Source organism: Halichoerus grypus, chromosome 4 (assembly GCF_964656455.1).
Source record: "Halichoerus grypus chromosome 4, mHalGry1.hap1.1, whole genome shotgun sequence".
Lineage (NCBI taxonomy): Eukaryota > Metazoa > Chordata > Mammalia > Carnivora > Phocidae > Halichoerus > Halichoerus grypus.
In genome coordinates, this window is record NC_135715.1 from 147536057 (window position 1) to 147550770 (window position 14714).

The following is a 14714-nucleotide window of genomic DNA, read 5'->3' on the forward strand; positions in this document are numbered from 1 at the left end:
TCATCTTTACAGTTCCATTATATACTTTCATTGTATTTAATTTTATTTTTGTATTTAATTTTCTTTCTTTACAGTTTTCAGATGTACTTTCTTCTAACAAACAGACCAAAATACACCCAGGATATAGTGTATTGCTCTGTTCTGTTCACCTGTTTATATTCTTTCTTGTTTTCTTTCCTTTTATTTTGTCTTTTAATTTTCATTTTTACAGTTACATTCTATCCTTTCAATGTATTTAATTTTATTTTTGTACACATATAAGTTTTTCTTTCTTTACAATTTTGGGACCTAGTTCTCTAGCAAACAGACCAAAATACATACAGGATCCAGTGTATTGCTCTGTTCTCTTCACCTGTCTGTTTATATTTCCTCTCTCTCTCTCTCTCTATTTTTTTATTTTATTTTTTTTCAATTTCAGGTCTCTTCTGATTTGTTTAGTGTATATTTCTCTGGGGTCATCATTGCCATTTTAGTATTTTGTTCTTTCATTCATCTATTCTTCTCTGGACAAGACGACAAGAAGGAAAAACTCAACTCAAAAAAGAGAACAAGAGGCAATACTAACTGTCAGGGACCTAATCAGTCAGGGACCTAATAAGTATCATCTTACAATAAGTAAGATGTCTGACCTAGAGTTCAGAATAACGATTATAAAGATACTAGCTGGGCTTGAAAAAAGCATAGAAGACACTAGAGAATCCCTTTCTGGAGAAATAAAATAACTAAAACCTAATCAAGTCAAAATAAAAAAAGGCTATTGAGATGCAATCAAAAATGGAGGCTCTAACTCCTAGGATAAATGAGGCAGAAGCGAGAATTAGTGATAGAGAAGACAAAATGATGGAGAATAAAGAAGCTGAGAAAAAGAGAGAGAAACAACTACTGGATAACAAGGGAAGAATTTGAGAGATAAGTGATACCATAAAGTGAGACAATATTAGAATAATTGGGATCCCAGAAGAAGAGGAAAGAAAGAGGGGCAGAAGGTATTTTGGAGCAAATTCTAGCTGAGAACTTGCCTAATCTGGGGAAGGAAGCAGGCATTCAAGTCCAGGAAGCATAGAGAACCTACCTCAAAAACAATACAATTAGGTCAACACCTTGACATATAATAGTGAAGCTTGCAAATCTCAGAGACAAAGAGCAAAGACAACCTTAACCTTAACCTACAAGGGTAGAAACATTAGACTGGCAGCAGACTTATCCACAGAGACCTGGCAGGCCAGAAAGGACTGGCATGATATATTCGGGGTGCTAAATGAGAAAAGCATGCAGCCAACAACACTTTATCCGGCAAGGCTGTCATTCCAAATAGAATGAGAGATAAAAATCTTCCAGGACAAACAGACATTAAAGAATTTGTGATCACCAAACCAGCTCTGCAAGAAATCTTAAAGGGGATCCTTTAAGCGAAGAGAGAGCCCAAAAGTAACAGACCAGAAAGGAACAGAAACTTGAACTCAATCACAAGAGAAAATTTGGAGAGAACTGAAATAAATGGAGGCTGAGGAGCATCCTACCAAAGAACGAATGGGTCAACCAGGAAATTAAGGAAGAATTAAAAGAAATATGGAAACAAATGAAAATGAAAACATAACTGTTTAAAATTCTTGGGATGCAGTAAAGGCTGTCCTAAGAGGCAAGTATATAGCAATACAAGCCTTTCTCAAGAAACAACAAAGGTCTCAAATATACAACCTAACCTTACACCTAAAGGAGCTGGAGAAAATAGAGCAAATAAAGCCTAAACCCAGCAGAAGAGAATTAATAAGTATTAGAGCAGAAATTAATGAAATAGGGCGCCTGGGTGGCTCAGTCGTTAAGCGTCTGCCTTCGGCTCAGGTCATGATCCCAGGGTCCTGGGATCGAGTCCCACATCGGGCTCCCTGCTTGGCAGGAAGCCTGCTTCTCCCTCTCCCACTCCCCCTGCTTGTGTTCCTGCTCTCGCTATCTCTCTCTCTGTCAAATAAATAAATAAAATCTTTAAAAAAAAAAAAAAAAAAAGAAATTAATGAAATAGAAACCAAAAGAACGGTAGAACAGATCAATGAAAACTAGGGGTTGATTCTTTGAAAGAATTAATAGGATCGATAAATCCCTAGCCAGACTTATCAAAATGAAAAAAGACCCAAATATAATCATGAATGAAGGAGGAGAGATCACAACCAACACTGAAGAAATACAATTTTAAGAACATATTATGAACAACTATATGCCAACAAATTAAGCAATCTGGAAAAAAAGAATGCATTCCTAGAGATGTATTAACTATCAAAACTGAAACAGAAAGAAATAGAAAACCTGAACAGACCCATACCTGCAAGGAAATTGAAGCAGTGATCAAAAATCTCCCAACAAGCAAGAGTCCAGGACCAGATGGCTTCCCAGGAGAATTCTACCAAACATTTAAAGAAGAATTAATACATATTCTTCTGAAGCTGTTTCAAAAAATAGAAATGGAAGGAAAACTTCCAAACTCGTTCCATGAGGCCAGCATTACCTTGATCCCAAAACCAGACCAAGACCCCACCAAAAAGGAGAATTACAGACCAATATCCCTGATGAACATGGATGCAAAAATTGTCACCAAGATACTAGCCAATAGGATCCAACAGTACATTAAAAGGATTATTTACCACAACCAAGTGGGATTTATTCCTGGGCTGCAAGGGTGGTTCAGCATCCACAAACCAATCAATGTAAATAAATAAATAAGTAAATAAATTCACTACATAAATAAAAGAAAGGACAAGAATCATATGATCTCAATAGATGCAGAAAAAGCATTTGACAAAGTACAACATCCTTTCCTGATTAACTCTCTTCACAGTGTAGGGATAGAGGGAAGATACCTCAATATCATAAAAGCCATATACAAAAAGCCCACAGTGAATATCATTTCCAATGGGGAAAAACTGATAGCTTTTCCCCCAAGGTCAGGAACATGACAGGGATGTCCACTATCACCACTGCTGTTCAACATAGTACTAGAAGTCCTAGCCTCAACAAAAAGAAATAAAAGGCATCCGAATTGGTAAAGAAGAAGTCAAACTCTCCCTCTTTGCAGATGACATGATACTCTATGTGGAAAACCCAAAAGACTCCACCCCAAAATTGCTAGAACTCATACAGGAATTCAGCAAAGTGACAGGATGTAAAATCAATGCACAGAAATCAGTTGCATTTCTATACACTAACAATGAGCAGAAGAAAGAGAATTTAAGGAGTTGATCCCATTTACAATTGCACCCAAAACCATAATATACCTAAGAATAAGCCTACCCAAAGAGGCAAAGTATCTGTATTCAGTAAACTATAGAACACTCATGAAAGAAATTGAAAAAGACACAAAGAAATGGAAAAACGTTCCATGATCATGAATTGGATCATGAATTTCTGCAAAGAAGACATACAAATGGCCAATAGACACATTAAAAAAAAGCTCAATATCACTCGGCATCAGGGAAATACAAATCAAAACTACAATGAGATACCATCTCACGCTGGTCAGAATGGCTAAATTTAACCACTCAGGAAATGACAGATTTTGGCGAGGATGCGGAGAAAGGGGAACCCTCTTACATTGTTGGTGGGAATGCAAGCTGGTGCAGCCACTCTGGAAAACAGTATGGAGATTCCTCAAAAAGTTGAAAATAGAGCTACTGTATGACCCAGCAATACCACTACTAGGTATATACCCCAAAGATATAAATGTAGTGATCTGAAGGGCACCTGCACCCCAATGTTTATAGCAGCAATGTCCATGATAGCCAAACTATGGAAAGAGCCCCGATGCCAGTCGACTGACGAACAGATAAAGAAGATGAAGTATATGTATATATCAGAATACTACTCAGGCATCAAAAAAGATGAAATCTTGCCATTTGCAGTGATGTGGATGGAACTAGAGGGTATTATGCTAAGTGAAATAAGTCAGTCAGAGAAAGACAGTTATCATATGATCTCACTCATGTGGAATTTAAGAAACAAAACAGAATCATAGGAGAAGGGAGGGAAAAATAAAAGAAGATGAATTTCAGAGAGGGAGACAAACCATAAGAGAGTATTGATCATAGAAACAAACTGAGGGTTGCTGGAGGGGAGATGGTGGGGGGATGGGGTAACTGGGTGATGGACATTAGGGAGGGCATGTGATGTAATTAGCTCTTGGTATCATATAAGAGTGATGAATAACTGAACTTACCTCTGAAACTAATAATACACTATATGTTAATTAATTGAATTTAAATTAAAAAATATAAACAAAAAATAAATAAAATAAAAAATAAATAAATAAGCTTCAAGATGTAACTATGAACAAATACCATCTTGCATTCAAACAAAGTCTGCCAGTACCTATTTATTGGTGAAGATGTGAATTAACGGAATTCTTACACATTGCTGATGGCAGTGTAAGTTGTGAAGACTTAGGAAAATAATACGGTATGATTTTCTAGAGCTCAGAAATCTATTTGCCACTATGTAGAATTGTTTGGTTTTTTTTTTTTTTTTTTTGTAATAGCAAAATCAAAAAGCCCAAAACAATCCAAATAACCTTTGACAGGAGAATGGATAAATAATATTGTGGATTTAATACATGATGAGATACTACTCAACAGTAAAAATTAACTTCAGCTCTTTCTAACACCATGGATGAATCTTAAGAGTGTTGAACAGAAAGCAAATCCAGAATACATATGACCTCACTTTGAAGTAAACAATAAAGGAAAAGCAAACTGAAAAATATATTGTTTAAGGACAAATATACAATATAGTGAAATACTGAAAACAAACAAGGGAACATTGTACTTAAAATTTAGGATGGTGATTACCTGTGAGAAGGAAGGCCAAGGGAAGAAACCAGATGGGAACACATAACCTTAAGCATTATTGGTAATGTTCTAGTTATTTTAGGTGTGGAGTGACTGTTTTATTAACATGCCTCGTATATTTTTGTATGAATCAAGTATTCTGTTATAAACAAAAATTGATTAAGGGTTCTCACTGAATAACAAATCTTTTTAGATACTCTTATGTAAGTGTAGTTTTTCAGAGTTTTGGTAGAATTGGATCAGGGTTGAATATGGCTGGCTTTGTGTTGCACACTTACAGATTTCTCTAGATAGTTTGATAGATTGACGTTATCATTGATTGGAAGCTTTTCTGTTTCTAGGATGAGTCCGAATTTAGAGACAAACTCACTCCGATTACTGTTTTTATGGAGTATCGGTTGGATTACAGAACAGCTGCTGATGCAACAGGCTTGCAACCCATTCTTAACCAGTTCACTCCTGCCAACATTAGTCGACAGGTACTGGACTGTCTCCACTTGTCACTAATTCTATACATTAATTTTTTAAAGTCTTACAATTCATCTTTTTAAATATCCTAAGGGATTGCTTTTAAAATGTTGGGTTTCTAGTCAAAGAAGTAGAGGAAGGAATCTGAATTTTCAGGTCAGAGGTATTTGAAGCCACTCAGAACTTAGTTATATGCAGAGAAAGACAGGGTCGTATTTCATACACATAAAACAGTAAAATAGTTCAAGGAAAACAGAGTGCCAGTGTATTTTCATACTATTTTAGTATTTTGCTAAACAAGTTTTAGATCTATGTTTTCTTTTATTTACATTTTAATTGTAAAAAATAGTATATGTGTACACATATGCAACTGCTTATTTATTACATCTATGTCATTTAAGTAATTCACGTATATTGTTGTTTCATTCCAGTTAAATTGACAGTTAAGATCTGTATCGTGTAATTTTATTCTGTGTAGCTGCATATCCCTTGTGACTTGGAAGAGGAAGTCTTTCATTATTTTCCCCCTTTAAATTTTCTCTCTTCTTTTTGTCTGCCCGTGGGCTTGAAGCTTTTTGAATATTAACAATAGACAAACCAAGAATGGCTTCCTCTTTTTCTTCTTTCTTCTTTTAAAAATTTTTAGATTCCTTCTTTCACATTCTGCCCAACCTCCTCTTCTACTTCCCGCTATTTCTCTCTTTTGGATTTTCCGTACTGCTCTAGCCTCCAGATCTAAGGGGAGAAAATTCAGGTTTTTGCTTATTTCATCCATCCTAGATTGGTTAACTTCAATGCTTCTAGTCCCTTTTCCTTCATCTCCTTCCAAATGGCCATGTATATGCTGGACTCATTTGTCCAGTTTCCGTTCCCTTTGGTGTGCCTGTCAGAACTGCTTCTGTGTACCCACAGCTCTTTATTCTTTTACACTCTGCGGCCATATTTCCATGATGCTGGCAGGGGCATAGTCTGCAAAAAGAAATTCTAAAAGGGAAATTTGTTTTGCCCAAGATCACACAACTTAGCTAGCAGCAGCAGGTTCATGCTGAATCCTCATTTCTTTTCTTCTTTTTTTTAATCTTCATTTCTTGACTGTACTTTCTCTTCTATATGACACTTCATTCCAGAATCATAACAACTTAATTTGAGATAGAACTAAAAGGTTCCACCTAATTGTATTATATCCTATGAATGTTTTCCTTGTTTTTCATTCTTGACTAGCTACACTGACCTATTTAAAAATAAGCAGCCATGGGGCTCCCGGGTGGCTCCAGTCGGTTGAGCACCTGACTCTTGATTTCGGCTCAGGTCATGATCTCGGGGTCCTGGGATTGAGTCCTGTGTTGGGCTGTGCGCCCGGTGGGGAGTCTGCTTGAGGATTCTTTCTCTCCCTCTCCCTCTGCCCCTTGCTCGCACATGTATGCGGATGCCCTCTCTCTCTCTAAAATAAATAAATCTTAAAAAAAACAAAGCAGCCGTGATACTTTTTACATTCAGGTATGCAAACAAGTTGATGAGTGTATATAAATATATGTGTGTTTATGTATATTCACATACATCCACGTACACATTGATTTATATTGATTTACACTGTGTATGTGTCCTATATTTGTATTTTTTCATGTAGAAAAAATAAAATGCTTTTTTCTAGGCCCATATTCTGCTTGACTGTGGTGAAGACAACGTCTGCAAACCCAAATTGGAAGTTTCTGTAGATAGGTAAGTTTTGCTCCAAACAAACAGTATAACAAGAAATTTAAATGGAAGAACACACTTTTCTATTGAAAGCAATAGTATATTTTAATGTGAACTGGTTATACTGGAGGATAATTCATGATTTTCTGTAGTAGTAAAACTATCAGTATTGAACTTCAGAAAAATATGCACTGTTTTCACTACTTGCCTGGGTTGACAGATCTATTTCCATGCAGGATGAGTAGTGTTACAAAGTAACATTATATCCTCTTAAAGATATATTTCATTGTAGATACCCTGTTAACTAAAGGAATCTGATTAGTATTTTATGATACATAAATTTTAAAGAATATTTTGAGAATCATGAGTGATTAATTCAGCTTTTAGAAAAAAAGTCAGGGAATTAATAAGTACCTACAAAGAGATATAAAATTACTTCAGTAATAGATATGACTGGTAGTGATATATTAGTGGCATTAATGCTTTTTTTTTTTTTACTGAGAAAAGCATTGGATTTGCCCCCAGTGTGCTATTTCCAGCTTTCTGTTGAGCTGTGAAATAGGCTTAAAATATCTTGAGACACTGTTGAACATGTCAGTGCTATGTACTTCTCTTGTTTCTTTGAACAACCATGCTCTCCCTGTGCAGGTTTTTTTCATTGTCTAGATTTGTATTAACTTGCAGTGATCAAAAGAAGATCCATATTGGGGACGACAATCCTCTGACATTGATTGTTAAGGCTCAAAATCAAGGAGAAGGTGCCTATGAAGCTGAGCTCATTGTTTCCATCCCGCCGCAGGCTGATTTCATCGGGGTTGTCCGCAATAGTGAAGTAAGCAAGCTGCCTCTTTAAAAACCGAAATGCACTCATAGGTCTCATTAACATTAATGAGTTACTCCCCTATTTAGTGTAGTACAAGCTTACCCATTCTACTTAAGGCTAAATTGCTAGGCCGTAGAGTGCCTATCTTACATAATTCCTTTCAAGCCTAATACTTTGCATAATGCATTGATAGGACATTTTTAGAATTGCTAGCTAAGTGCCTGAAACAAGGTCAGATAGATAAAGTGTCTTAGCCTGTCCATCAAATAATTTGTTAGGGGTAATAAGGTTATGTATCTAGATCCTCAGGGATCTTTCAGAAATACCTTTACATTTATATTTGGCAATTGTACACAATTCTGGCTTCTCCCGTAGTCACCCCCCATTTGCTCAAATGGATGGATATATTTTTAAAACAAGAAACTTAACTATCCAACTGCATGATATTGTCTGGGAATTTTATAGTGTATTTTTTTTTGTTTTGTTATTAATTTATTTTCCTTTCAATCTTTTTTTTTTTTTTTTTGGGTCTATCAAAGGCCTTAGCAAGACTTTCCTGTGCATTTAAGACAGAAAACCAAACCCGCCAGGTGGTATGTGATCTTGGAAACCCAATGAAGGCTGGAACTCATGTAAGATATTTTAATTAAATGGATTTTTTTTCTTTTAAAGAAAACATATTTTTCTGTGGATTTTTCCATAGAAATTTTTTTTAAAAAATACTTCAGAATAGTGTCTTTAAGTTGGTTTTGATTTAGAATATAATGATTAGCAGAGTTTGATTTTGACTAAGATAATAAAATAATGGATTGTGCTGTTACGCTGTATTCAATAAGCAGTATTTATACTGCCTTCAGATTGCTAAATGGATTGAGAACATGGGTTAAACTAAAAACTAAAATTGTAACTCTGATATTTTTACGTAATGCTTTAATGAATCCTTAAAGCTATTCTGACAAATACCAAGACTATCATTATTAAGTGTGATAGAATTATCTCATGAATTTGGAACTCTCTATCATCGTCCCAGGTAGAATCAAAGAGCATCTTAGTTGGATCAGGTTCCCCTTGAGGTGGAGAAGGGAGCCCAGGAGCTTGAGAAAATGAACTCAATGGGTTGCTTCTGAAATGCTCTAAAAAGTAAACAAACATATATCTGGAGAATTCTTAGTGTCAAGGAAAAATGGGAGTATATTTCATCTTATGTTTTTTTCTTTTTTTTTCCTTGTTACTTTTTCTATAAAATTTAATTATAGCACAAAGACTTTGGTAATTTGAAGATCTGTGGTAATATGGGCTTACATAGTCCATATTTATCTTTCCTGTTAGATATTGTTTAAAGGTACAGACTTGCAACTAATAGTAAATAAGTCTTAGAGATCTAATGCACAGCATAGTGAATATAAACAATATTGTATTATAATCATCAACCTTGTGGGGGTGCCTGGGTCTCTCAGTCAGTTAAACGTCTGACTCTTGTGGTTTTGGCTCAGGTCATGATCTCAGGGTCATGAGATCGGGCCCTGTGTCGGGCTCTGCACTCAGTGTGGGGTCTGCTTCTCCCTCTCCCTCTGCTCCCACCCCCATGCTCTCTCTCTCTCAGATAAATAAGTAAATAAGAATCTAAAAAAAAAAACTTTAACCTTGCTAAGAGACTAGATTTTTATTCCCACCATAAAAGAGAAATGGTAATTATGTGACATGATAGAGATGCTAACTATAGCTACAATGGCAATCATATTATAATTTATAAATGTATCAAATCAACATGTTTTATGCCTTAAAATTATACAATGTTATATGTCAAATATATTTCAATAAAAGTTGCATATTTCTTCAGGTATATTTTCCATTAAATGCCATTATTATTTCTAAATGCATGGTCTCTTAGGAAGGAGGACTTGAACAAAGTACCCTGAATAGAGTTTTTCTACATGTATTTAACAATGTCTCATTAACAAGTGGACATATTTTTCTATGTTCTCATTCTCTCTAGCCTTCTCACTCACAGCTCATCCAGTGTAGATAATTTCAAGTTATTTCAAGTGGCCCCCTCCAGGCTTTTTAAAGTGAGAGGCAATTTGATGAAGTCCCCCAGAAGTTTCATTTTTGTGTATCATAAATGATCCCCAAGAAGCCTGCTTTCTCTTACCTTGTTAGCTCAGTTATTTTCTTTAAGAACAATTTTCCCCTGCAGGAATTAGGATGATTGTTGTCAGTGGAGTTGTGATAGGCATAGAGAAGTTCTGGTTCTAGCCCTACCTCTCATGCCTTGTGTAGCCAGGTTCTCTCGCTCTTTAAACCCATTCATTCTTCCTTCCTGCTCCATTAACACAAGTTCAATTGTTAATTTCCTGTCACCAAATCAGTGTGCAGAATTGCTGTACCTTCATTGAATCAACAGATACTCACTTTTGCATTTTTTATAAAGTTAATATTAGGTATTATTATGAGGAGATAAAATTATGTTAATAACTGTTAAGTAGGCTCCTTTATGGTTGGCCCATATAACTTAAATAAAAGAGATTCAGTAGAAGATCAGAGATTCAGTAGAAGATCAGATTTAATTATCTTTGTTAGAGTGTTTTCAGTTTTATTATAAGCTCAGAAAAAAACCCTATTTTGGAACGACTCTTTTTTTTTTTTTTTTTTTTTTAGATCTTGTTTATTATTTATTTGACAGAGAGACACAGCGAGAGAGAGAACACAAGCAGGGAGAGTGGGCGAGGGAGAAGCAGGTTTCCTGCTGAGCAGGGAGCCCGATGCGCGGGGCCCAATCTCAGGACCCTGGGATCATGACCTGAGCCGAAGGCAGATGCTTAACTACTGAGCCACCCAGGCTCCCCTTGGAACAACTCTTTTTTATTTGGACATTGGAATTTAAATTTCACTGATTAGACATTGTTTTAATTAACATTACTATCCTTTCCTCCCCCTCTAGCTCCTAGCTGGTCTTCGTTTCAGTGTGCACCAGCAATCAGAGATGGATACTTCTGTGAAATTCGATTTACAGATCCAAAGGTATAGAAACAACTTTTTTCAGTTTGTAATAACTATTGAGGAAATGTTATTTGTCAAAAATCTATTATGTAACATATTCTAAATGTTATGGAATAGAAGAGGCTAAAATTTCAGTACTTGATTATATCATTTTTTATTATTTTATTTTTTATTTTTTAAATTTTATTTTTAAAATTTCACTTACAATGTTTTAAAGGTTGATTATACCGTTTTTAAAAATAAAATAATATTCATTGTTTTGTATAAATATTAATGTAGTACTAAAAATATGGAAAATCTAGAAACATATAGAAAGAAAATAATAATTACCCATAGATACTCTTGTGAACATTTTGTTATATGTCGTATCAATTTCTTTTACAGAATAAGATTCTTTTTTTACCTGAACACATCTCTATATGTTTAACCATTTCCTTATTGGTGTACATTTAAGTTGCCTCTCATTTTTTTTTTTAAGATTTTATTTATTTTGAGAGAGAGAGAGCCAACAAGCAGAGGGAGGGGCAAAGAGAGAGAATCTCAAGCAGACTCTGCGCTGAGCATGGAGTGCAATGCGGGGCTCGATCTCATTACCATGAGATCATGACCTGAGCTGAAATCAAGAGTTGGACACTTAAGCCACCCGGGCATCCCTGCCTCTAATTTTTTTTCAAATTGTATTGAACATCTTTGTAGAAAATATGTTTTTCATTTTTTATTATACCATTTTAAAAATCAATATTTCTATCATAAGAATAATTTATTGTTAGTTTTGAGCTTGTAAAACAAAAGTAAAAGAAGTAAAATTTGGTCTTCTTGGAATTAAGTGCTAATGAAAATTATTTTAGTAAGTTTTTCCTTTCTTTGTTGCATTTAATTTGTTCATTTTTAGTTTCACTGCATTTGCCTCTGTATGTCTTTGATAGTGATCATGCTCAGTTCAGGCCTAAATATATTTTTTTCTTTTTCAGCTCCAATCTCTTTGACAAAGTAAGCCCAGTTGTATCTTACAGAGTTGACCTTGCTGTCTTAGCTGCTGTTGAGATAAGAGGGTCAGTATGATTACTGAGTTGAGTGTCTCATTCTTGTGAGTTTTAAACTGCTTTAAAATGCAGTTGCTTTTTAAAAGCAACTGCAAGGCTCAATAGCTTCTTTTGGGAAGTATCCCTCCAAGTGTCATGGTAGTTTTACTAGAGCTATAGCTTCTGTAGAAATAAGGCTCTAGGTGTATTCCAAAGCCCCAAATATTTATTTGGTAACTCTCTGGAAATAAACCAGATGTGGCAACAGCAGGCACAAAATAAGTGTGTTGAACTTTTATGCAAATTCATTTACCAATTCACCTGTTACATTAGATTCAATAAAGAGTAGTTCGTGTGCAGGTATATGTGCATGTTCACATGTACGTATGGCTTTTTTTCTTTTAAATATATATATTTTTAATTAGTCTGATTTGATTAATTTGGATACAGGATACTTTTGAAAATGAACTGACCATATCATTTTGGTATTCATGGTAGGTTTTCTTTGGTCATTGTTTAGAGTCTCAAGTCCTGATCATATCTTTCTTCCAATTCCAAACTGGGAGCATAAGGAGAACCCCGAGACTGAAGAAGATGTCGGGCCAGTTGTCCAGCACATCTATGAGGTTTGCAGTTGTTAGCTTTAACTGATACGTGGTAGAGAGCCTTTACAGAGAAGAACAGATAGGCTACTTATAAAAAACAAGTCTCTTTAATGATTATGTAAACTCTGCATTGTTTAAGGATGTATTGGAGATTTCTTTGAATTTTTTTCCCTATTCAGAAGTTCCTTTTTTTTTTTTTAAGACAAGTAGGTTCAAGGGGTTAAAGAATGCACTTTATACAAATTGTTGTCTAAAACTAATTAGTTCTACTTGAACAAAAGCAGTAGGTCATTGTTGAGTATTTTCATATGGACGTTTTGCAGTCCTAACTAAAAATTGAAAGTGCCTGTAGCAGATCATCAAAATTTTAAGAAAATTTTCTATGCCATCTTTCATCAAAAACTTTTTTGTATTTTCCTCTTGTTTATATTTTCATCCTGACACATACTGACTGCCCTATACTAGAGATGAATGTGATCATATTGTAATATCAGAGTAACTATGGAACCTCTGCTGTTACTCAGATCCTTTGCTTATGATTCCTAAAGTTGATGTAGGAGGAGGATTCTGGAATAGAGTTTTGTTCAGATTATTTACATTTTCTTTTCCCCATTAGCTGAGAAACAATGGTCCAAGTTCATTCAGCAAGGCAATGTTAAATCTTCAGTGGCCTTACAAATATAACAATAACACTTTGTTATACATCCTTCAATATGATATTGATGGGCCAATGAACTGCACTTCAGATATGGAGATCAACCCTTTGAGAATTAAGGTAATGTGCTTAATAGCAACTCTTTATTATGATGATATTTAATGCTTTTCTTTCTAAATCTATGAGAGAAATGCATGAAATAAAACATTTATTTATTTTTAAAGATTTTATTTATTTGAGAGAGAGAGATATATCTTTTTTTTTTAAAGATTTTATTTATTTATTTGACAGAGAGAGACACAGCGAGAGAGGGAACACAAGCAGGGGGAGTGGGAGGGGGAGAAGCAGGCTTCCCGCTGAGCAGGGAGCCGGATGCGGGGCTCGATCCCAGGACCCTGGGACCATGACCTGAGCCGAAGGCAGACGCTTAACGACTGAGCCATCCAGGCTCCCCGAGAGAGACAGATATCTTGAGTAGGGGGGAGGGGTAGAGGGAGAAGCAGTCTCTCCGCTGAGCAGGGATCCTGATGCGGGACTCGATCAGGACCCTGGGATCATGACCTGAGCCAAAGGCAGACGGTTAACCAACTAAGCCACCCAGGTGCCCAAAATAAAACAATTATTTTAATACACAAACCCACTCTACAAAAATATCTTTCTTCATAACCAGTACATTAAGGATTACATTGTTTATTTGTATAACGAGTAAGGATTAATTCCTTACTCTGAGAAGTCCTAATGAATCATATATTTATGGAGTGACCCAGTTTGACTTTGGTTCCATTGCATTGTGCTTTATCCACATATGATATTGTGTCGGGTGTTTTGCTGTTGAAATTTTTGTCTTTGGAAAAAGATCTGACATTTAACTTAACCTGGCTTTTTTGACTTCCATGACTTAGAAAAATGTCATTTTGTGGAATTCTGTACTTTTGGATATAGTCCTCTCCATCCTAGCACACGTATTTGGATAAGAAGCTATTGCCCAATTTGGACTAGGGAAAGTTAAGAAAACAGAACAAAAGGTTCTTTTGAAATGATATATACTCATGATTGACACTCATCACAGACGTGCACCGTGAAATTTCAGACTGTTTCCTGTGTTTTATCGGTCTCCCCTCTAGCTGTGCAAGAAAATCATGGCTAGGCAGAGGTAACTTCCCACATATTAAGGACTCTGTGCTTACTTTCCACCATATATTAAGTGGTAAATTTGTCCTAACACATTTTTAGTCACCATGTTTTAATCACATGTAACAGTTTATGCCAAAATGTCAATGCAAAATGTTTCCACTATTATATACCACCAGTCTCTCTGTAACCCTAGATCTCAAATTCACAAACCGAAAAGAATGACACAGTTCCTGGGCAAGGTGACCGGAACCATCTCATCACCAAGCGGGATCTCACCCTTAGTGAAGGAGATGTTCACACTTTGGTAAGCGCCACTTCAACAACAAGCACTTTAAACATTTGAAAATACGTGATTATAGAACTGCTGCCAAAGAACATTTCAAAAATAACAACAGCTGTGCTTGGAAGAACTACATATATTTTTATACTATTCACTCCTCTAACTTTCCTTGTTCCTAGTCAAATTAATGCCAGATTTTC

General features: G+C 35.5%; 1 protein-coding gene across 2 annotated transcripts in view; it reads left to right on the plus strand.

Moving 5' to 3' along the window:
• The window catches only part of ITGAV (integrin subunit alpha V), a 94823-nt gene that overhangs the window by 73832 nt on the left and 6277 nt on the right, over positions 1-14714 (plus strand). For both annotated transcript variants that reach the window (XM_036073828.2, XM_036073829.2), the window contains exons 18-26: positions 5174-5311; positions 6952-7019; positions 7680-7827; positions 8358-8450; positions 10760-10839; positions 11790-11870; positions 12361-12466; positions 13062-13220; positions 14428-14538. In XM_036073828.2, the coding sequence (XP_035929721.1) occupies positions 5174-5311; positions 6952-7019; positions 7680-7827; positions 8358-8450; positions 10760-10839; positions 11790-11870; positions 12361-12466; positions 13062-13220; positions 14428-14538 (984 nt within the window). The remainder of the gene's footprint in view (positions 1-5173; positions 5312-6951; positions 7020-7679; positions 7828-8357; positions 8451-10759; positions 10840-11789; positions 11871-12360; positions 12467-13061; positions 13221-14427; positions 14539-14714) is intronic.